The 21,016-nt window shown below is 43.1% G+C and overlaps 3 protein-coding genes across 6 annotated transcripts in view; 2 read left to right on the forward strand and 1 right to left on the reverse strand.

Moving 5' to 3' along the window:
* Positions 1 to 205: 205 nt before the first annotated feature.
* Positions 206 to 6,142, forward strand: NUBP1 (NUBP iron-sulfur cluster assembly factor 1, cytosolic). The gene is made up of 11 exons (XM_068206745.1): positions 206 to 252; positions 332 to 433; positions 957 to 1,093; positions 1,300 to 1,368; positions 1,902 to 1,934; positions 2,802 to 2,892; positions 3,054 to 3,208; positions 4,289 to 4,399; positions 4,522 to 4,624; positions 5,315 to 5,398; positions 5,975 to 6,142. The coding sequence occupies exons 1-11, from the start codon at positions 225 to 227 to the stop codon at positions 6,025 to 6,027; spliced, it is 966 nt and encodes a 321-aa protein (XP_068062846.1). The 5' UTR covers positions 206 to 224; the 3' UTR covers positions 6,028 to 6,142.
* A 589-nt stretch (positions 6,143 to 6,731) lies between these two features.
* Positions 6,732 to 16,383, reverse strand: TVP23A (trans-golgi network vesicle protein 23 homolog A). The gene is made up of 6 exons (XM_068206746.1): positions 16,106 to 16,383; positions 12,090 to 12,234; positions 11,049 to 11,138; positions 9,283 to 9,408; positions 7,543 to 7,672; positions 6,732 to 7,142 (listed from the first exon to the last, which is right to left on the reverse strand). Exons 1-6 carry the CDS (start codon positions 16,264 to 16,266, stop codon positions 7,081 to 7,083), a joined length of 714 nt encoding a protein of 237 aa, XP_068062847.1. The 5' UTR covers positions 16,267 to 16,383; the 3' UTR covers positions 6,732 to 7,080.
* A 702-nt stretch (positions 16,384 to 17,085) lies between these two features.
* CIITA (class II major histocompatibility complex transactivator) overlaps positions 17,086 to 21,016 on the forward strand; it is a 36,988-nt gene continuing 33,057 nt past the window's right edge. For 2 of the 4 annotated variants that reach the window (XM_068206740.1, XM_068206743.1), the window contains exon 1: positions 17,086 to 17,579. The gene's annotated coding sequence lies outside the window, so the exon portion shown is untranslated. The remainder of the gene's footprint in view (positions 17,580 to 21,016) is intronic. The other 2 variants (XR_011004530.1, XM_068206739.1) reach the window with 1 other exon arrangement.

The raw sequence follows: 21,016 nt of genomic DNA on the forward strand, positions 1-21,016 counted from the left end.
GTCGCTCACTGGTGTCACCGGGGCCCTCACTGGTGTCACCGGGTCCCTCACTGGTGTCACCGGGGCCCTCACTGGTGTCACCGGGTCGCTCACTGGTGTCACCGGGTCGCTCACTGGTGCCCCGGCTGACCCGATCCCGCAGCGGCAGCGCCCCCCGGCGGCAGGAGCTGGGCACCGCGGGTGCGAGGCCCCGCCCCCGGCGGCGGCGGAAGTGACGCAGCGCTATGGCGGAGGCGCCGGGCGCCCCGGAGGGTGAGCGGCGGGGGCGGACGGGGCGGGACGGGCCCCCCGCCCGCGGCACTCGCGGCCCAGCTCTCTCTGTCCCTTGCAGAATGCCCCGGGACCGGCAGCGCCCAGGCGGGCAGGGCGGCCGCCTGCCAGGGATGTCCCAACCAGGGGCTGTGCGCGGCCGGCGCGGCCGGGCCGGACCCGGGTGAGTGCAGCGGCCGTGGCGGTGCCGGCTCGGGGTGCGCGGTGCGGGCTCGGGATCGCGGTGCCGGCTCGGGGGCCGCGGTGCCGGCTCGGGGTCGCGGTGCCGGCTCGGGGTCGCGGTGCGGGCTCGGGGTGCGCGGTGCGGGCTCGGGGTGCGCGGTGCGGGCTCGGGGGCCGAGGTGCCGGCTCGGGGTGCGCGGTGCGGGCTCGGGGTGCGCGGTGCGGGCTCGGGGCCGCGGTGCCGGCTCGGGGTGCGCGGTGCCGGCTCGGGGTCGCGGTGCCGGCTCGGGGTGCGCGGTGCCGGCTCGGGGTGCGCGGTGCCGGCTCGGGGTCGCGGTGCCGGCTCGGGGGCCGCGGTGCCGGCTCGGGGTCGCGGTGCCGGCTCGGGGTCGCGGTGCGGGCTCGGGGCCGCGGTGCCGGCTCGGGGTCGCGGTGCCGGCTCGGGGTGCGCGGTGCCGGCTCGGGGTCGCGGTGCCGGCTCGGGGTCGCGGTGTGGGCGCGCTGACGGCGCGGTGTCTCCGCAGCGGAGGCGGCGGAGCTGCGGGCGCGGCTGCGGGCGGTGCGGCACACGGTGCTGGTGCTGTCCGGCAAGGGCGGCGTGGGCAAGAGCACCTTCAGCGCCCTCCTGGCGCACGGGCTGGCGGCGGACGAGACCAAGCAGGTGGGCAGAGGACCCGGACAGGACGGGCGGCGGGGGGGCAGGGCCGAGCCCCTGCGGGCAGGTACCGATCGTGTGTCCCTGCTCGTTAAAGTTTGGCTTTCCAGGATGAGCCCTGCTGGAGTGATTTCATTGCATGAGGTCACCTTTAAAGACAGCCCTTCGCTACTTCATTTCCAGTGGGGCAGGTTGGCTGGTTTGTTTTCCAGGTTGCTCTGCTGGACATAGATATCTGTGGGCCATCGATTCCTAAAATTATGGGTCTAGAAGGAGAACAGGTGAGTGAATGCTCAAAGGAGGGATTTTTTTTCTCAGATTTTCATTAGCATATTTAGGATTTTTGGATGTAGAGCTTCTAAAAGGAGTGCATAATGGGAAATGTGGGGCAGTGGTAGGGAAGTGAGGTGAGATGGAGAAGTTCAGCATAACATATTTTGCAAAAGAGTCATCTGCTTTTAGGATGAGCAGTTCTGCAAACCAACTTTCATTGCATGTCAGCCACATAATGATGACTACTTGAAACTTGAGTACTATTACCATGATACGCTTTATCAGCCCTGGAATATTTCTTACAAATGCAAAAAGTAATGAGTACACTTGCATAAGGGTTGAGTAGTTGTTGTTCACTTATTGATGGAGATCTGGTGCTCCTGCATTTCTACCTCAGCTGCCCCACTGCAGGATTGTTCCTGCAGGCAGGAGAGCTCTTTGCCCAGGATTGACTTATGTTCATGTTTTGTGTAACATCTTTTTTTTTTTATTATTTTACATTATTGTTATTGCAACTTTTGTGTATCACTTCAATTTTCAGGTTCATCAGAGTGGATCTGGATGGTCTCCAGTGGTGAGTTGGTGTAGCTGTTTCAGAAAGTTCATTGGGTGTGTTTGGGTTGGGCACCATCTTCTACAGTGTAAAATGAGTGAGGGAGGAGCAGGGGGTACTCTTGTTGATTCTTCTTCTAATGACTTAAATACCCAGATTCTATAGAATCTACAGATATAGGGCATAGAATCTACAGATTTTGTATCCAGATTCTATAGATCTATATGACCTATATTCATATTCTAGAGAATATCTAGAGAACGCTATGGAATGTATATCCAGTTTTTGTAAAATATAGAATAGATCTATAAAATTGAGATGCATATCATATAGAACTGGGATATAGACTATGTGGATCAGAGCATTAAAATACTGTATTTCTAGAATTGTTTTATTACCTTGTGTTTACTGACTTTGCAATATGGGCAATAAATATAAGTTACTCAGGTTTGTTATTTTGGGGTATCATGCAGCTGTAGTGTGTCATCTTTTCTGTGACAGCCAAGAAGTATCTTGCACCCAAGACGAATGTTATTAATCTTTAGAATATGCAGAGAAGATTTTGCAGTAGTGTTGGTTGTCTAAAGATCCCCTGTAGTGTGCATGCTTTTAGATAGGCAGCTGGTGCTGAGAGGGAAAGCTGCTTTTATCCTTCCATTGTCTCCAGTGATTCCATAAACTGCTGTAACAATTTCATTTTTTCAGTCTTAGTGTAGTTGGTGAGTGTTGCACAAGATGCAGTTTTTAATGCCCTGTGATAAAAAATAAAGTTCTCTGCCTTTATTTCATTAATGTATTCCCTCTCATTTGCTTTTTCTGTAAAATAGGGCTTCAGAGCTGGTTTCTCTACTCTTGCTTCACTGTTATGTTTCTCTACTTCTCTTTCAGTATGTTGAAGAAAACTTAGGTGTCATGTCAGTGGGGTTCTTGCTTAGTAGTCCTGATGATGCTGTCATCTGGAGAGGACCAAAAAAGAACGGTATGTATTGAGTGTTTCCAACAGTAATTCACAAACTTGAAAGGTTTCAAGTGTGGAAATATCATGAACTTGTTTAGTAATGTAGATAGGGTAGTTAGCTGAGACCCAGAAATTTGAAATACAGGAAGATACCTTTTTCTCTTCCACATCCTTTCCTCTAGGGCTGATCAAGCAGTTTCTGCGTGATGTGGACTGGGGTGAAGTGGATTACCTGATCGTGGACACACCCCCAGGAACATCAGATGAGCACCTGTCCATTGTGCAGTACCTCAGTGCCACCCACATTGACGGTGCAGTCATCATCACCACCCCCCAGGTATGAGCCAAAATTCCACCAGGGAAGCATCATGGCACTAAAAGGCAGTCCTTGGGTTCCAGGCTGTTGATTTCACAGAAATCTAAGGGTACAGAATCTCAGGAAATTACTTTGTTGTGTTCCCCCTGCAGGTGGCTGGTCTGTGGGTTAGGTGGGTGTCTCAGTGGAGCTGGATGGGATCCACATGGGTCACTAAACCACAGCAGTTCACAATCTAAAGCTGTTGAGACCAGTGTGGTGAAAGGAAATACAGTGTTTCACTCCCTCTTTCAGAATCAGACTTAACATGGGTGTGGATCTGTAATTTACTTACCAATAGCTTAATGTTCAGAATAATGTTTGTAAGAAGCTTCGTTTGTATGTGATAAGCTGTGCACTCTTTGACACCTGTGAAGTAGCCTGTCACCTCCAGGTGACCCCCCATAGTAGGCAGCTTTGTCATGTGCATTTTTAAAAGAGAAATCAGCCCCTGGAAAGCTGAAACTAAAAACACACCCAGTTAGCAGAGGTTTTCATATCTAGTTTGGAACAGAACAGGAGATCCAACTAGCACATGATATGAAGTATTTCTACAACAGCAGAAAGGATAACATGTAAAGGAAGCAAAGTGTTGAGGATAATACCAGAGAGGTGGTGAAGGTGGAAGGGAACAGGAGAATAAATGAGGTGAGTCATATATGTGAAAACTCTGAGAGGATAAGATATTTTAAATTTAATTGGAAAAACGGTAAACTAGTGTAAGCCTAGTGGTTCTTGTCCTCATTCTGTGGAGAATACCAAGGGTCCTTCTGTAAGATGAAAATGTGAAAAAGTTGCATTTAAAGAAGATATGAGATGAACATAGGAGATAAAAAACATAATTATGGGTGAATCTTGATTAGAGTCAGATTTCAAAACAGAACCACATCCAGTAGGCTTGACGTGTTGTACCTGCTCCATTGATAGAGCTCATAGCACAGGTTTATGTTCCTAAAAATATTAAGACAGCAGCAATAATTCATTGTAAAGTAGCTCTAAGGCGGTAATTGAATGGATTCAGCATGAAACAGTTGAAATACAAGTGTTTGCTATTATTTGTAGGAAGTGTCACTTCAGGATGTTCGGAAGGAGATCAACTTCTGCCGCAAAGTGAAGCTGCCCATCATAGGTGTTGTGGAGAACATGAGTGGCTTTGTGTGTCCCAAGTGTAAGGTAAGGCTGGCTGTGTATTACAGCATCCTTTCCTTGGCATTGCTTGGATAGTAAACATTGCTCCAAAAATGCCTTTTTCTCAGAATTGCAGTATTTTAACTCTGATTTTCACGTTGTCCCAGAATGAATCTCAGATCTTCCCCCCGACTACTGGTGGTGCAGAGAAGATGTGCCAGAACTTGAGTGTTTCTCTCCTGGGTAAAGTGCCTCTGGATCCACAGATAGGTAAAGTCACTTACTGCACTGCACTTAAAGCAAGTTGTTCATCCTATACTGATGTTCCTGCTGGAAAAACCTGATAGGGACACTGATGTCTCTTAGCACTTTTAGATAGAATGTTTTTTTGAATCAAAAGTCACTGTAACTATGACTGTAGCTTGGTGTGGAATGTGGGAAGTGCTGGGGTAATTTCCTTAACTTTTCCTTAATTAAGATTACATGCTGCATTTTTTCAGCTCTGTAATCGTATCTGAAATACAACATGTCTTTCTCTTTGATGTAGTCACCTGGAAATGCAGACTAAAGGAAATCATAACCACTTCAAAGAAGAGTATTTTGTAGATACTAAGCATTAAAACCAGTGCTTTAACCTCACTGTTACTGGCACTGCCCAAATTCTTTTGTGGGTCATGAGGAGGTGTGGTTCTTTGCCCACTAACTGTTACCAATTAATACCTGAATTAATGACATTGAGGAACAGCTCAGTACTCCCAGCTGAAGGTTTCTGCTAGTACTATTCCTCTGTCAAACTGTACACTGTATTTCTAGTCCTGTTACTGACTTCAGGGCTTCCTAAAAGGAACAGATGCAGGTGGCTGTTTGAAAAGGTGTAACTGGAACAGGATAAAGGCTTAAAAAAGAAAAGCTCATCTTTTCCTGTTGCTTTGTTTCTGTGTTTTTTCTCTGTCCTTCAAGGAAAAAGTTGTGACAGAGGCCAGTCTTTCTTGGCTGAAGCACCCCAGTCTCCAGCTACAGTATCTTACAGGAATATCATTCAAAGTGAGTCTGAGAATCACTGTGGAAATGAATCCCCTCGGTTCCAAGCACTGCTGCAATATACAAAGGTGTTACACAGGCTTGTGTTACTGGCCACAAATAATAAAATCAGGAGAAGGGCACAGTAATTCTGAAAGTAGCAGGTGCAAAGACTGTGTTTGCTTCTGGGCATCACTTCTGACTGGCCGCTAAAGCGGTAACAGAAGTGTATTTGATAACTGGTTTCACCGTTTGACTTCAGAGAAGTCAGACTTTCATTTTCAGAGATGGGGTGTCCTTGTGCTCAGAGAAACGTTGTGAGCTCTCGAGCAGGTGTGTGGAGGGGTGTTCACCATAACCCAGTGGCAGGCAGCTGACTGACCAATGCCTCCACTTCTAACTGTAATTACACAAAAACTCCTTGTAAAATCTCCCTAAACAGCTGGTGCTGTGCTGTTTAAAAATAATTCTAAAGCCACTTTCAGTGTAAGGAAGGCCCAACTTCAGATACTTGTACTCTCAGGGGACAGAAGCAGCAACAACAAACTCCTGATGTACAACTGAAATAGTACTTATATTACTTGTTCTCCATCTTTGCAGGAATTCAGGAATACTGTGAACAACACCATTTGCAAGAAGAAAAGATAATGTAAGCTGTAAGTGGAACAGAAGTGTAGTTCATGTTTAATTATAGAAAAGTAACTTATGCCTTGATTTATTAAAGGAATGTATTCTTTTTGTATATTGCAAATAAATTCTAAATATAAAGGCTCTTGCCTGTGCTTTTTCCAAAAGTTCAAGACTTTTGTAGTTTTTCCCTCACGAGAAAGCTGTGAAAGTGAGTCTGCATCTGGATTATCAAGTGCTTTCTGTGTCCAGTGTCATGGTACCAATAACCTGACTGTGAAGGTAGCAATTGAAGAGGTGAGAATACAACACACATTTTACTTAGGAGGTTGAATATAAAATATGCTGGGTTGACAATGGGAAATGTGCAGCAGCCTTTGTTCTGCCTGCTGCACAAGGGTGAGCTATAATGCCTCTTCCCTTTCCCTGAATAACATCATTTAAGTGTCTCAGTGGAAAAGATCAGTGTCTAGAGTGAAAGTATTATAGCACTACAGTACAAGTGCACTGCTTTATTTTTTACAAGTATCAAAATAAGACTAATTTTTTAACTATACAAAACTACCAGCTTCACACAAGTAGTGGGTGAACATGGTTCATGACTTCTGCTTTTTCTATTTGACTCTAAGCCTGAACATTAAAAAATAAACATTCAGTATTTTTAATAACGAAGAGGCCCTTTGGGATTGCAAAGCTCTGAAAAAATCAGTATTGTGTACAAGAAGGAAAGGCAGTTTGATTTTGTTTATTGTAGTTCCAAAGTTAAACAAATTAGCATTGTATTTTCATTATATATAATTTCTGGTTAAGATAATCCAGCAGTTTGAGGTTAGTTGACAACTTTTCTGAAAGCAGCGTGCTCCTTGTAAACCATGAGCACTGTCTGTGCTCCCTTTTTGGTGAAGCTTTTAAGTAACAAAGGCTTTAAACCTTCCAGGATCTAAAGACTCAAACACAAATGACTTTATTTCATGCAGGCATAATTCTAGAAGAGCTTTATCTAAATATTTTCCCATGAAGAACAACTTTCATTAATTGCTTTTTTTTTACTGCTCATCCTTTAGCTCTTCCTTGTTTAGTTACCTAAATCCTGTCTTCCCATGTTCTTCAGTGCCATCTTCTGAAATTATCCTGCTCTGTCCTGTTGAAGGAACAGAGCACACATGGCTACAAGCATAACTTGGAACACAGGGATCTTTTATGAAAGCAGGGAGCTGTCAGTTGGAAGCCTGAGGGTTGAAGATGGCTCTTCCAGCCCTGCTTAAACAGAGGTATTAGAATAATAGCAACTCCAAGGATTTAACTTAAGGACATTCCTCCGGCGCTTGGAAGGAGTTCAGTTGTGGAGCTCAGCAGGCTTTCAGACATGGAACAAAGTGACCTGGGGTTATGGCTCTTCCATGTGAAATTGCCAGAGAGGCTTGGTGGAGAATCACGATCACCCTGGACTTACTGAAGGAACTGAGATCCAAGAAGAACCAGCACTAGCCCTGAGAGGCAGGTTGGCTGTGGTACCCCATGGGCTGAAGCTCAGTACTCACTCTTGGGAACATCTGTGGTGCCAAACAACCTTGAGGTTACTCTGCTGATGGTTTTCTGTCCCCCTAACTTGCAGTGGATGTAGCCATATAAATTAGCAGTCTGGAGGGAGATCCCAGTAATCACGAGAGCCTGTGGACAAACAAGAGTTCAGCAGGAACAAATCCTTGGCTGTGCATTGACTGTGTAGGATATACACGTGTGTGTGTGTACACACTATCCACATAAATGTGCTGTAAGAGAGGGGACATTCCTCCCAATCATAAATGGCCTTCAAAGACATCCAATCATGTCAAACACAGTAGTTCCTTTCTACAAAATAATTCTTTTTATCAAAACACCAATACCAGTTTTGTCATTTTGTATCTTGAAAGACTTCACTACTTTCCTAAAAGCACTTACTCAAAAAAGGACCTACCCAACAGATTCCAGAAACATTTAACTTTTTTTAAGCCCCATTTGTATCTAAAAGTTTTACATCCAGATACATAGCAGGCCTGTTCAGCTGACAAACAACTTACTCTAAACAAGTAAGATTTGTAATTTACAGATTTGCAAAGAGCATCCATAGATGGATTCCCTATCTAGCATTGACAGGCAGTGAAAATAATCAGCTCATTTTGTGGTACTTTAGGTTAAGCAGCAGGTGGAACCAATCTGACTAATGCAGTAACTTATAAAAAAGGTTTCTCTTAGCCTTCGGAACCAGTTTCCCAGAAGTGATTTTATTTTTGTTTGTGTAATTTGCCTTTTGTGAGCATTGGGCAACCTTCCTCCTGTGCCAGTTAAGAGTTCTGTCTCCAAGCAGCTCTTGGCTTAGCAAACAATCTCTGCTTTTCAAAAATAAAGGTGGAGCCAGGAACAAAGAGTGCTGGTTTAATTTTAACTATTGCATGTTTAGGGGCACCAGAAAGCAGTTAAATGATTTTCAATTGATTCATGCCCATTGCTGAATTTCTTGTTTAATTGAATAATAGTATGCAATCTTGGCCGTTAGTGGTTATGTAGCTACACATGTTGGAGGTTATTTTTCTTTTCAAACTGAAATAGGAAATGGTACTGAGCATGGCTGGGAACTTGACAGAATGAACAGCATGGCAATTAGCCAAGCACTTAATGTTTACAGGGGAAAATGTGAAGATTTCATAGACAAAAATATCTTAATGTAATGCAATATACGGGGTAAATTTCCTCTCATATTTAGAAAAACATAGTGTTGGGGTTTAAGTAGATGACTTATAAGTAGAGCAATTATAAAATACTTACAGCTCAATTTATCAAGGTTTTATGAGCTAACAATGCTGGTTCTTTCAAAAGGAAATGGTACCAGAGATCTAAAATCCTTACTTTTAAAAGGACATTTAAGTTCCCAGGAGACCTGAAAAGCAACATCACTGGTTCATTTTTTGTCCTGTCCTGTTAGTTTTATTTGACTGAAATAAGTTGGGGCAGAGTAAGTTGCTGCAGTTAAACAGAAGCTCATAATTTTGCCCACTGCTTGAGCTCATAATTTTGAACCACTTGAGGTTCTCTGGAGGAAGGAGTTGACATCTGATAACCCAGCAGAAGTGCAGCTAAAAATTACCAATCCATTCCAGAGTGCAAGCCTTGACTGCAGAAAACTCCTTGGGATTCTTTGAAGCTGTTGGTGAAATTTTTCTACTGTTGAAAAGACCTGTTTCAAAACTAACAGATCTGTGTTTTCCCTCTACCAAGATTGTTTTCAGTACCCACTGACTCACCAGCCATTTCAGCTTCAAGGAGAACAAGGTGCTAAAGAAAAACATTGTCCAAATCACTGGGCAGATGATGAGACCAAGCCAGAAGATTCGGGCTTCAGCTTCAGTTGAAGCAGCTATTGTAGGCACCTGGAAGAAAAAATTGAGAGTTTTAGTCACAAAGTCAAAACCCACAATAAATGACAAATTCACAGAGGAGGAATAATTTCATTTATAATATGCATAGAAGATTAACAAAGAGGAGAAGTAGCTTATGCCCAGGGTCCTTCCTGATGCCCTACTGTAAACAACAGCATTTTCATCCATTGGATTTATCAGTTGGTTCTAGTGCAGACTGGAATTCTTATAAAAATGCACATTTCTATACATTTTCATAAAACAATGCTGTATCTTAGCTTAATTTATATCTTGCATGAAGCTTATTTTCCTATTATATAAACTATTATGTATTCCTGTCATATAAATAGTTGGGTTTTGCTTCTGAACTCTGCTGACATTCCATGATTAAGAACCTTGCCTATGAAAATGCCTCTTGTGTCATGCTGGAGTTGGGCACACTGTAACTGCAAGGGGCAGCCTTATGCCCTATGCTCTGTTCTTCAGAGAGAGCAGAAACTTCAGAGCAGGCTGCAGAGCCCTGCTTAAAGATTTCTTCAGGTCAGCATAACTCACACATCTCTATCTACACTGAAGGACTCATCACTCATCAGACTTAAGAACAAAAAAAACCCCTAAAGTAAGAGAATTGTTCAGAAGGCTCTGATCTTTCCAAAATTCAAAATCTCACTCCAACCCTTAGATCAATCGATGACCACTTGTGCCAACTTCTGAAACAGAAGCATCACAATTGGAAAAGAAAACCCTCTGGATTCTTCCACTCTGAAAAGAAAAGCTTTTTAGTTAATTTTTCAGTATATTGAATTTTCCATGTATTCTTTCCTGCAGGGTTTCCTCTATTCTGTCTTCAGGCCTCCCTCAGACTCACAGGAAGCACATTAATTTGTGTTCTGTGCTCGGGCCACCCCGGAGCTGCAGCCGAGGCTGCAGAGGGCACTGCAGTCCCGCACACCGGGCCAGCACCGGCACAGCCGGCCGGGCTGGGGACATGGGGACACAGCTGCAGGGCTCCAGAGAATGTCCTAGTGAGCAGCACCCAGGCTCAGTGGGGCTGCAAAGAGAATGTCAGCAAGTGAAAGCAAAACCCTGAGTCTTGACTCTGGCAGTGATGCCAAATGCCATTCTACTGTGCTTTTTTTTTCCACCCCTCAGTGTGTTTGGGGGGCACTGGCAGTATCAGAATTCTCTGCGATCCAGGTTCTCTTTCCCACCATATTCCATTAATGTGAATAAAATATTAACTTCAAAATACCAAATCTGAACTATTCAGCATTGCTTTTCCTGTTGATCTTTCCTGAAGAGGATTCTGTGTTGGGATTATCTATGGAAAGATGTGTTTATTACAAGATATTGTCACTAGAAAATAAAATAGAACTACCAGAAATATTTCATACCTATAGCACCATACTTTGAATATTTATTCTGCTGATCCATATGCTAACAATGCTGTGAGATCTGTTTTGCCCTGAATACTTCCAGGATGTGACAAACAGTGCTTGTCCCTGAATACTGACATTGTTTTCTGTGGAAGCTGGATAAAAAGTAACTGTTACAAAGGTGCTCTGTTTGTTATCTTGTTTGACTTGGTATCAGCTTTACAAATTTCCTATAGATTCTGTTTGCCTTGGGCCTGCTTCTATTAATATATTTACCCTTTTTGCTTCAAACACCCAGTGACTTTTTCCATCTTCATCAATCTGGTTCCACCAACGCAAACCAACCAAGAGTCTTCCTGTCACATTCTAGTGATGAAACCATTATTTACATTAATCAGTAGCACAAGTCACTTGTCAGTATAGCAGTTAAAAATAGGAAAAATTTAAAAGACAAGCATGTTGAAAAATCATCTTCTTTTATCTAATACAAAAATTACTTGTAAAAGCTGTTCCAGCTCGAGTACAATAGCCATTAACGATGGGTGAAATTACAAATTTAGAGGCCTCTTCTCTTTCAATATGATAACAAGCACAATAGCACTTACTTAGACAAGAAATTATAGGTTGTATCTTTTTCAAGTCAGTTAGTTGGACAAGCACCCAATAAACAAATTTCCTCAGTAAAAGAGGAATACTGAGAATAGAAACGCACTGAAAAATGGGAGATTAATGACAAGCAAGTAAGCTGTGTAGGATCAGGGAAACAAACCAAGAAAATATTTCTGCACCTGGATGAACACCAGAAGTTTTCAGAATACTGGAGGTGCATCAATACTTCACTTCTACAAAACAAAAGCCTTGCTCAACATGTGGAACCCCTGGATCCTGGGCTGGCCTGATCCACCTGCCTGCATGGGATTAGGGCACCAGAGATATAGCTGGGCTTTCAGGAGTCTTCTGCAGCCCCTGCTGTGGGGTCTGGGCACAGGGTTGCAGATCTTGACATCCTTGGGATTCCACTGCTGAAAGCCAGTATTACTTTAATTTTTTAATTTACTTTTTTTAAGGGGGAAACCATACAAACAAATCTACCTATGGTAAAGCAATTTTCTCACCATATTAGTAGTCAGCCATACAAAACATGGTGCTAAATTACTAACATATGTGAACATCTTCATTAAAATGGGCTAGACATTTAATAAATCAACAGATTGAAATATTTTTGTCACTTCTGTCATTATACATATTTCAATTTTTTTTTGTTTTAATTAACAACAAAATACTTCCCAAGGTAATTACTATTCAGGGTCATCTTACCTTGACAGACCAAAAGTCAAAGGATAGAAGGAGGAGAATAGTGACAAAACAGGCAACAAAGCTGTTGCTGAACCAGTCACAGAACAAGTAGGTAACAATAGCACTCACTCGGAAAAACAGGTGGAAAAAGGTGGCCAGTGGGTGCCTAGAAAAAACACAGAGCATATATGAGGTTATGGGACAGGAGGGAATGTTACAGTGCTTGCTGACAGTGTAGCACAGGGCAGCTATTTCAAGTTTATAATGGTATTTTGGTTTGCAGCTGCTATTATTTCAGTGTTGGTGTATATCTTCATTATCAAGCACTGGTATTTTCAATAGCCAAGCTTCAATCTAAAGCTAAAAGACAAATGTGGTGTTCCTGTCAAAACTTTCTCAAAGACAGAACAAAACATGGACCCTTTCACCAGATTCTTTGGTCCTGTGTGAAGGAATTTAGTGGTTGTGTGCAACACAGTACCATAAAATCCTGGTTGTTTCATTAAATGAATCAACACTGCAAAGCACAAAAGAATTGAGAAAGCTCTTATGCCTTTCAGAACAGTTTTGAAAAGAAAATATGAACTCTAAAAAATAATTGCAGCTGTTTGCTCTAAGACAAAATGAACTTTCATATTTAATGTCTAAACCCAAACACTTCCTTTTAGACAGGCAGAATGATTTAGGAATCTAGCAGTTCTTCTGAATTATTGCTTATTAATTTCACTAGTATTTATGCTTTGCTCATTGAACAAATTTTTGTCTGTAACAAAATAAAGAGAAATTTCAGTGAAAGAAATTACTATGTGACATGGAATACTGGCCTGCACAGTAGGGTGAGGGGACTGGAGAATGCTGTTATGAGCACAGTACAATTTTCAGGGTAATATGCCAAATAAAATCTTACTCTGTGTGATTGTGTTAATTAGTTGAAAGTGAGAATGAACTACAGGCTCTTGCAGTTAAGTAACTTGTTCCTTGAATCTTAGAGAATAAAATATCTGAATAAGATATTTAAGTCAACAATTGTTTCCTTAAGCTCCTACACCTCTGTGACCAATTAAGAGTAGAATAGCCAATTAACAAAAGTATGGCCTAGGGCGTAATCAACTATTTAACGATTAAATGTTATTCTGTTATTGTGTTTAATAAAATAAGACATATAATATATACACAACTGCTTACTATAAACTTCAATTATAGCTATATAAGTATAATAACTTTTATAACTTCAATATCCTTGTTGTTCTATTATTACTTTATAGCTGATTAACTGTTCTGGTGTTTATCTTTCTCCAGTGGTAATAGTGTGTTTGTAGTACTACACATATGACTGGAGAGGGAAGAATGATGCACAGGTGTAGTTTATATTTACTCCTGGTCATGCCCATGTGAACTTCAAACTTTCCAAAAACAACTTCTGACTTAGAACTGAACATGTGACATTTTAAGCAAAGGGGCTTTTCCTGCCATAAGCAGCCAGGTGCGTGTAGTGGATATTGTGAACTCGCTTAAAACAGACAGGGCCTTGCTGCTTTGAGCCTTATCTAGGTCAAGAAGATGCAGGAGTCAATTATGGAAGTGGCACCCTTGTGTCCAGAGCAGCTTTCATGGATCACAACCCCAAAGCACACCAGGGTTGCCTGAGCTTTTCTAATGGATCAGTGCTTCACATGTGGCAGTAACTTTGGAGAATTCATGTTTCATTTTGGAAGGCAGATTCAGCAGTATTACTGGATTACAATAGGATTACTGTTTGGATGCTGAATTTGTTCCAATGTCAAACACTGAAGGGTATTTGCTAAAAAAAAAACCAAACAAAACAAAATACATGAGCAAGAAGCTGTCATTTATTACAGTGCTGAGCACTTACTGAGACTCTGGAAAGGATAAAGGAAACTGTAACTCTACAATGGCTCAGCTTGCCATAAATTTGCTCCTGAAAGGACAGCAACCCACTTGCTTGGCCTTCTGGATTTCCTGTTGCATCTAAATATCCATGTGATGTAGAACTGGAGCCTCAAGGCTCATTGACTGCCATTTACCCTGTTACAATAACATCTGTTCAGTTTGGGAGCATGATGACTGTTAGGACAGGAATGAGCTGTAATCAATTCAGTTGCATCCCACGTTAAAGAATCAAATTTGGGTCAGGCCTAAGCTATGCCAGTGTAGGCCAGTGAACTACAGGAGAATCACTCCAGGGACCTGCTCAGAAGTGCCACAGCAGCACTCTACATGCTGCCTTTTTTTCCTTTTTTTTCCCCTGTCTGATACTTCAAAATGTATTGAGGTAAATTTTGAATAAATGAGCTCTCTTTTCTCCTTGATCATCATGTTTCAATTTGTAAAAGAAGCAATCATATGCTCCCAACTTCCAAAGTTCTGGTACTGCAATCTTTTTCCAATTTCTTAGGAAAGTAGCCACTAACCTTTTGCTTTTAAGGAGCCCTTTTGCACATACCTCAGAGAATCACAAAAGCACAATTTGTCATAGCCTATGCAAATTCTAACCAAGTTCAAGATATATGAAATTGGAATAAAGTTAAAGACAAATGACTGGAACACCTTGTTATGCCCTCTAATAAGATAACAAAATTTGCAGCACCTAGGTGACTTCCAGGCTCATTTGCACAAGATTCTTCAGAAATATAAAAACAAATGTGTGTGACCAGCATAAGCAGTTTCATTTCTGCATTCTATAGCAGACAAATTTGCAATACTACATCATCTTTTAATATTGTCTTGAGGGCCAGAAAGAAGAGCTGTCTCTAATGAAGCCACTGTCTTCACAAAGTGGATCACAGAATAGCACAGTTTGCTGACACTTTACCTGTGCTGTATTACTGAGTAGCATGAATCAGGAGGAATCTCTAAGATCTCTAAAGTGTTGCATGCTGTGACCTCCTACAAACATTCCAGGGTGGTTTCACTTCATTCTCAGTGTAGTCTGGTCCCTCAGACAGAATCTGTGGCTCATGTGATCAAAGTACTTCTAAGCCGTATTTCCCAGCTTAGTTGAATCCTTTAGTCTGTATTCTCCAAGACTGCACCAAAATATAAAACTTCATTTAAAATGTGTGCTGCTGCTAAGGTGTAAAACCAAGGCAAGTCTGGGAAGGTTAATCTTATGTCAGGGCTGCCTCCAGTAGTGACAAAGTCCACAGCAATGCTTCACCAGACACTTCTAAAAGAATAATTATATTGTAAAGCTACATGATTGCTTTTTATCTCAGATAATGTTGTGTCAGGTTTAACATCTATTATATTTTCTTTGTTCACACCTACAAGAAATATTATCCTTGGAATGGACCAGACCAAACTGGGGCAAGGCAGAGAAAGCAATCTAAATCAAAGCTGATTATATATGTTATTGATCATTGCATGGCTAATTCATTTTGACATAAAGCTCTTCCTTCCACAGTCTTTGATTGGAGATTCTTCAAAAGCCACTGATTGAACAGCTCTGTCACCTGGGACCTCTGTGTGGCCAGAGCTGCAGAGTGACACCTCTGGTGAGGAGCCCAAGCTTAGCCTGACACATGAGATGGGTTAACGGGCTGGGTTTTCTCAGGTTAACGTCTACAAGCACAAGATATTTTATATTCCACACGGCATCACATCCCGCGGTAGGAAATCATGAGTTTTACTGCAGCTCTCTGGCTGTTCAGCCAGGTGTCCACTGCAGTGCCTGAGCACTGCTGCACAGCGGGCTTTGCTGGAGCTGAGAGTTGTCTCCACTGCTCCAGCTCTAACTAAAGCAATGTCTGCTTGGGGTTTGGGATGTTGGATGTGTCAGGTTTTCATTTCCCGTGACCGGGTGATGCTGGGCAGCGGGGCCCGGCCTCGCCTGCTCCAGCCCGGGCATCTCCCGGACAGAGGCCCCCCAGCCTCCCCGGGAATCCTGTTCCAGCGTTTGACCACCCTCCTGTAAAAAATGGGAATGAAGTGTTTAAATGGAGTTTTCTGTACGCCGGAACAGCCAAGCCGGCTGCCCGGCTCCGGGCGCCGCGATGCTGCGGCCTCCGCGCCGTTACCTGATCCGCGCTTTCCGCAGCGCCAGCTCCTCCTCGCTCCCGAAATCCAGGGACACATCCTCGGTGTCATCCACCAGCGCCTGCGGCGGGAGCCCGTCAGCGCGCACGGCCCGGGGGAGCCGCGCCCCGCCCGCAGCGCCCGCCGCCCCTACCTGCTTCATGCCGGCCGCGGCTCCAGGCCCGCAGCCGGTCCCGGGAAAAGGGGCCGGGCTCCGGCCGGCCCTGCGCGGGGCTGCCCCCCGCCACAGCCCGCGGCGGCTGCGCCTCACCGGGCACCGCCCGGGAGAGCCCGGGCACACCCGCTCCTCCCCGCGGCCCCGGAGCGGGGGTGCCTGCGGCCGCCTCCCGCCGCGGGCCGGGGCCAGAGCGGCCGGGCGGCCTTTGGCAGCCTTTGGCAGCCTTTGGCAGCGTGAGGGGCCCCGGCAGCCCCGGCCGGCAGCCCCGGCCCTCAGCGCGGTCAGCTGTCCGCCCCGCGGGCTCGCCACACGCACCGGCCGGGTCAGGGCCGCTGGGGTCTCATGCTGGATACAAAGCCTGAAAAGGAGTGGAGGGAAAGGTGAACGTAGGTGTATAAATATGAGAGCACACCCACAGCCGGCCAGTGTGCCCGCTCCCAGCGGCCCTGTGCCCGTGTGGGAGGCCGGCTCTGAGGGCAGCGGTAGCGCCACAACTCCGTGCATGTGCCACTGTCGCAGTGCAGGTAACACGGCCCCTTAGGGCGGCTGAGGTCACTTGGCTCGTTCCGCCTGGAGAAGAGGAGACTGAGGGAACACCACGGTGTGGTCTTCAGCATCCTCACAAGGGGAAGTAGACGAGAAGACACTGATCTCATCTCTGTGGTGATCAGTGACAGGAACCAAGCAAATGGCCTGGAGTTGTGTCAGGGGAGAATCAGTTTGGAAATCAGGAAAAGGTTCTTCCTCCAGAGGGTTGCTGGGCACTGAGGCTCTTCAGGACAGTGGTCACAGCACCAAGCCTGACAGAACTGAAGAAGTGTTTGGACAAAACTGTCAGGGTGTGACCTTGGGCTGTCCTGTGCAGGGCCAAGAGCTGGACTCTATGGTCCTTGTGAGTCCCTTCTAACTCAGTATATTCTATTATTCCATGATAAATATTTTTTGTGCCTTAATTTAAAATGCAGGGGGATTATATGGCAGAGTTAAAGAAGTGAAACAAGACAACCAAACTTCAGGATAGGAGTAAGGGTTTCACAATAATGGGGGGAAATAGTCTGGACAGCTTAGTATGAAGTAGAGGGTCAAGGAAGATCTGATTAATCACAGCCACGTGTAGATCTGACTAGCTACTAGCATTAAATAAGCCTGTAAAAGAATAACTTCCTAGTCTTTTCTAAAACATCTAACTAAACCAGATTGTTGAGTAAGTACAGAAGCTACTGAGGTGAACTTTTCAAAAATACCAACTGGAAAACAGCTTTGCACAAGACTTACTGGAACAAAGCAATGCCTAATAGGTAAGAAAAACTGATAAACAGTTCTTAGTAGGATTATATTTTTAAGACAGGAAAGGTGTACTTAATGACTAATGATATTAATATTTTGATTGTCCTATTTTGGCCTTGGTAGTGTTAAAACAACTTGTACAGTGTGCTAGTAAGTACAGCAGACTGCCACTAAAAAACAAATAGGCACCTGTAATATGATGGGATGGCTCACGATAGCCTACAACATTAAAATACTGAAGTGTGCTTTCACTGTCCAAGGATATATAAAGAGAGAGCTCTCTTTTTAAGAGCTCTCATGAGATACAATCATTAAATAATTATGTGCATACCTGAAGCTGACCTCAACTTCATTTCCTGTATCAATGTGCACTTCTGCTTCCAAGCTATGAATTAACAGTAACTCAAACAGAGCTGGCTTCTGACTCAGAAGCAGCTCCCAGAACTCACTGACAGAAGCCTTCAGCAGTGCAGGGAGGTCTTGCATCCTCCTGCCTGCCAGATCATTCACTTCAGCTCCTGCAGCAGCTCCTGTTGCACCCCTCAGGGCAATTGTGCCAGCAAATCTGATCTTTTGAATTTAGTAATTCTGTAATGTTGCTGTATTGTCCAGGCCATTGCATTTTCATTCTAAGGCACCAGAAAATAACTGTGTCCTGTGTCCCTTATCACGTAAAACAGCACCTCTATGGGAGAGGGGACAAATAGCCTGTCACAGCATTAGGTATCTGATTTACTACACTGCTCCTGCTAACTGATTTCATGAGTGATGAAATAACTGGGGGAAAAAACAAAACCTGGTTTTTGTGTTTTGATTTTTAAATAGATAAATGTTTCCTTAGTTTTCCCTCCTTCTAGTGCTTATCTCCACTGGCTCACTGTAGGGTTTGGCTGTTTTCCTCACAAACTCTATTAGATAATCCCACAGGAGACTGTTACTGTACCATGCAAATAGTTTTGGTAAATTCTCTAAGAAGCTATATGAAATTATGCTGTGTGATTATTCACAGCATTGTATGGTTCATCATTTTAGTTTAGAGCAAATTGAGAGCTAGAAAGAATCCTTGGTCTCTAGAGGAATCATTGGTCAAATGAAGTTCTTCATTTGGGGTTTGCTAGGAAAGAATTCTTCTTCGTTTTAAGATTAATGCATCCAAGTGAAAACTCATTAGAAGCTTCCAGTGTTTTTTAGGATTTTATAGAACAAACTGTCCTATTTACAACACTTTTTCTGAGTTGTAACTTAACTACAAATTATTTGAACATTGGGAAGATTAGCAACACCCTAAAGATTGTGTAAGTCCTCAAATACTGCTTCAACAGCCCCAGATGAAGAGGTCATTACACTGAATTTATGAGTTGTGGTTTGGTTTTCAGGTTTTTGCACATGAAAACCTAGACCATTTCTGAAATATGTTAAGATTTCACTTAATTGCTGAATTGCTGAAGTATATAGCATAAAGTAGTTCAAAAATACAGCACATGCTGCTGTGTCCTTGCCATTACCTTACAGGGAATTCCCTCCCCACAATAAATAGTGGCATTTCTATTGTAGAGCACTATCAGAGGCTTAATATGAATATCTGAAAAATCTCTCCCATTCTCTGATTCAACATTAAATAGAGCTTCCTCTTAGATTAATATGGTGGTTTATTCACACGATTACCAGGAAGTCAGCTGATTTCTCTTTCTCCTTGGAACACTCCCTAGAAACTTGCAGAGACTTATCAGAGACTTCCCCTGTAAACTGCCTAAGGATATTGTGAATAACTTGACTGGTTTTGCTCTGGTTTAGGCCTTTCAATGGGGTTTATAGTTGAATATTCTATTCCTCTGAATGTTGGAAAATACTGGTAATCCAGTAATAACTCTTACCTCACTTTCATTCATCAGAGATACACTTAAAGGGTTTGTTGGTGCTTCAGTAAAATGTTAGGGTGTGATAAGGCAAATCAGAGAGTTCTAATAGCATCACTTTCTAAATTATTGGTCAAAGATGATTTCCTGCTTTGGACCAGAGCCGATTTCTACAGATTTTTTTGGATGTACATACATGAATTGTTGTAATTGGCAGCTCAGTATTAACAGGGGAGAAGCCACAGGATTTACTTGAGGGATCAGGACATTTTTTTTTTACCTGGGTGATACATAACAATACACTTTCAGTATAGATCAAGTTCTGCCATCATTAAGAAATGGGTAACAGAAAAATATATCAAAGCAGAGGAAGTTTGGGCCCTAAATATAGATGGAGATTGGAAAAAAAAAGTATTGATCCTTCATTTAGTTGTGCCCAAAAAGGTGAAAAATAATTTTTGAGTATGTGGAGAAAGGAGTACAAATTCCCATTATTCATAGTAACTGGTTTTGATTCTAAGAAGTGCAGTAGCAGCTGTATTCCTTTCAGTTAGGGAAAATCCAAGGAAACATTACATATTTTATTAAATACCTCATTTTATCCTATGTAATCCCTGTGTGGCTTTAAGGCCTTATTTAAATCATGCTGTAGGAGTCTCTAGTGCAGTCACCAAGGAAATGAAAGGCTTTGAAATTGTTAATGAGTTTACTTCAGTATCATTTTCCTACTTAGACTGTGCAGTGGTCACTTAGAAACATCCAAAACAAGGGCACACCAAGGCAAAGTCATTGTCTTTCTTCCAGCCTGGGGTGCATTCCCAGCATTTGGATGCAGATTTTTCGGTGTGTTTAGCTTTATATATCTCCTGATATATTCAAAGCTTCAGTCACTCTCAGCTGCAATTCTTGGTATTTGTTAATTTTGCAAATCATCTTTCATTTCTCAGATTGGGAACTCCAAAAATAAGGAACTTGGGCTGTCAAAAGTTTGGTTTAAGCAACTACAGATCTACTGCAGTAAGCAGAGCTTATCCCCTTCCATTTCCCAGATCCATTTCCCAGAGTGGAAGTGATTTCATCAGGAAAGGTGCTTAGAGACCCTTCCCTCCCTTGCTACATGAACTTAAAATGCCTGTACACTCTCACACAAGTATCCAATAGCTCTCCTGCATTAAGCCTCTATAGTCTTACTGAGAAAAAAAAAATAATCTTAACCTATTCAATAAAAGACCCTAATGGCTATCAAACAGCTGAGAATCTTAGTACAATAGGAGGTTAATAAGAAAAATTGAACACTGTTTCTACTATTGGTTTATCTGCAGAAATAAAACTTAAATTTGCTTGTGAAAGCTGTAAGTTGCTTATTCATTAGATTTTTTTACATGTTTCCTTTTTTCTTTTGTTCCCCATGACTGCTAGTAGTACCTACACAGCCTCACTCTGAGAAGCTTGATGGGCAGCTCTTGAACCACTTTGACTGGCAATTTCCACTTCATCTTTTGTTGTGGAGGCTGTGGCTAAGCAGCTCTTGCCATACTTGCTTGCATTTGTTTTTCTTATTTATTCTAAAATTATGTCAGGGAGATGGCAAA

Source organism: Anomalospiza imberbis, chromosome 16 (genome assembly GCF_031753505.1).
Source record: "Anomalospiza imberbis isolate Cuckoo-Finch-1a 21T00152 chromosome 16, ASM3175350v1, whole genome shotgun sequence".
In the NCBI taxonomy this organism is placed as follows: Eukaryota; Metazoa; Chordata; class Aves; order Passeriformes; family Viduidae; genus Anomalospiza; species Anomalospiza imberbis.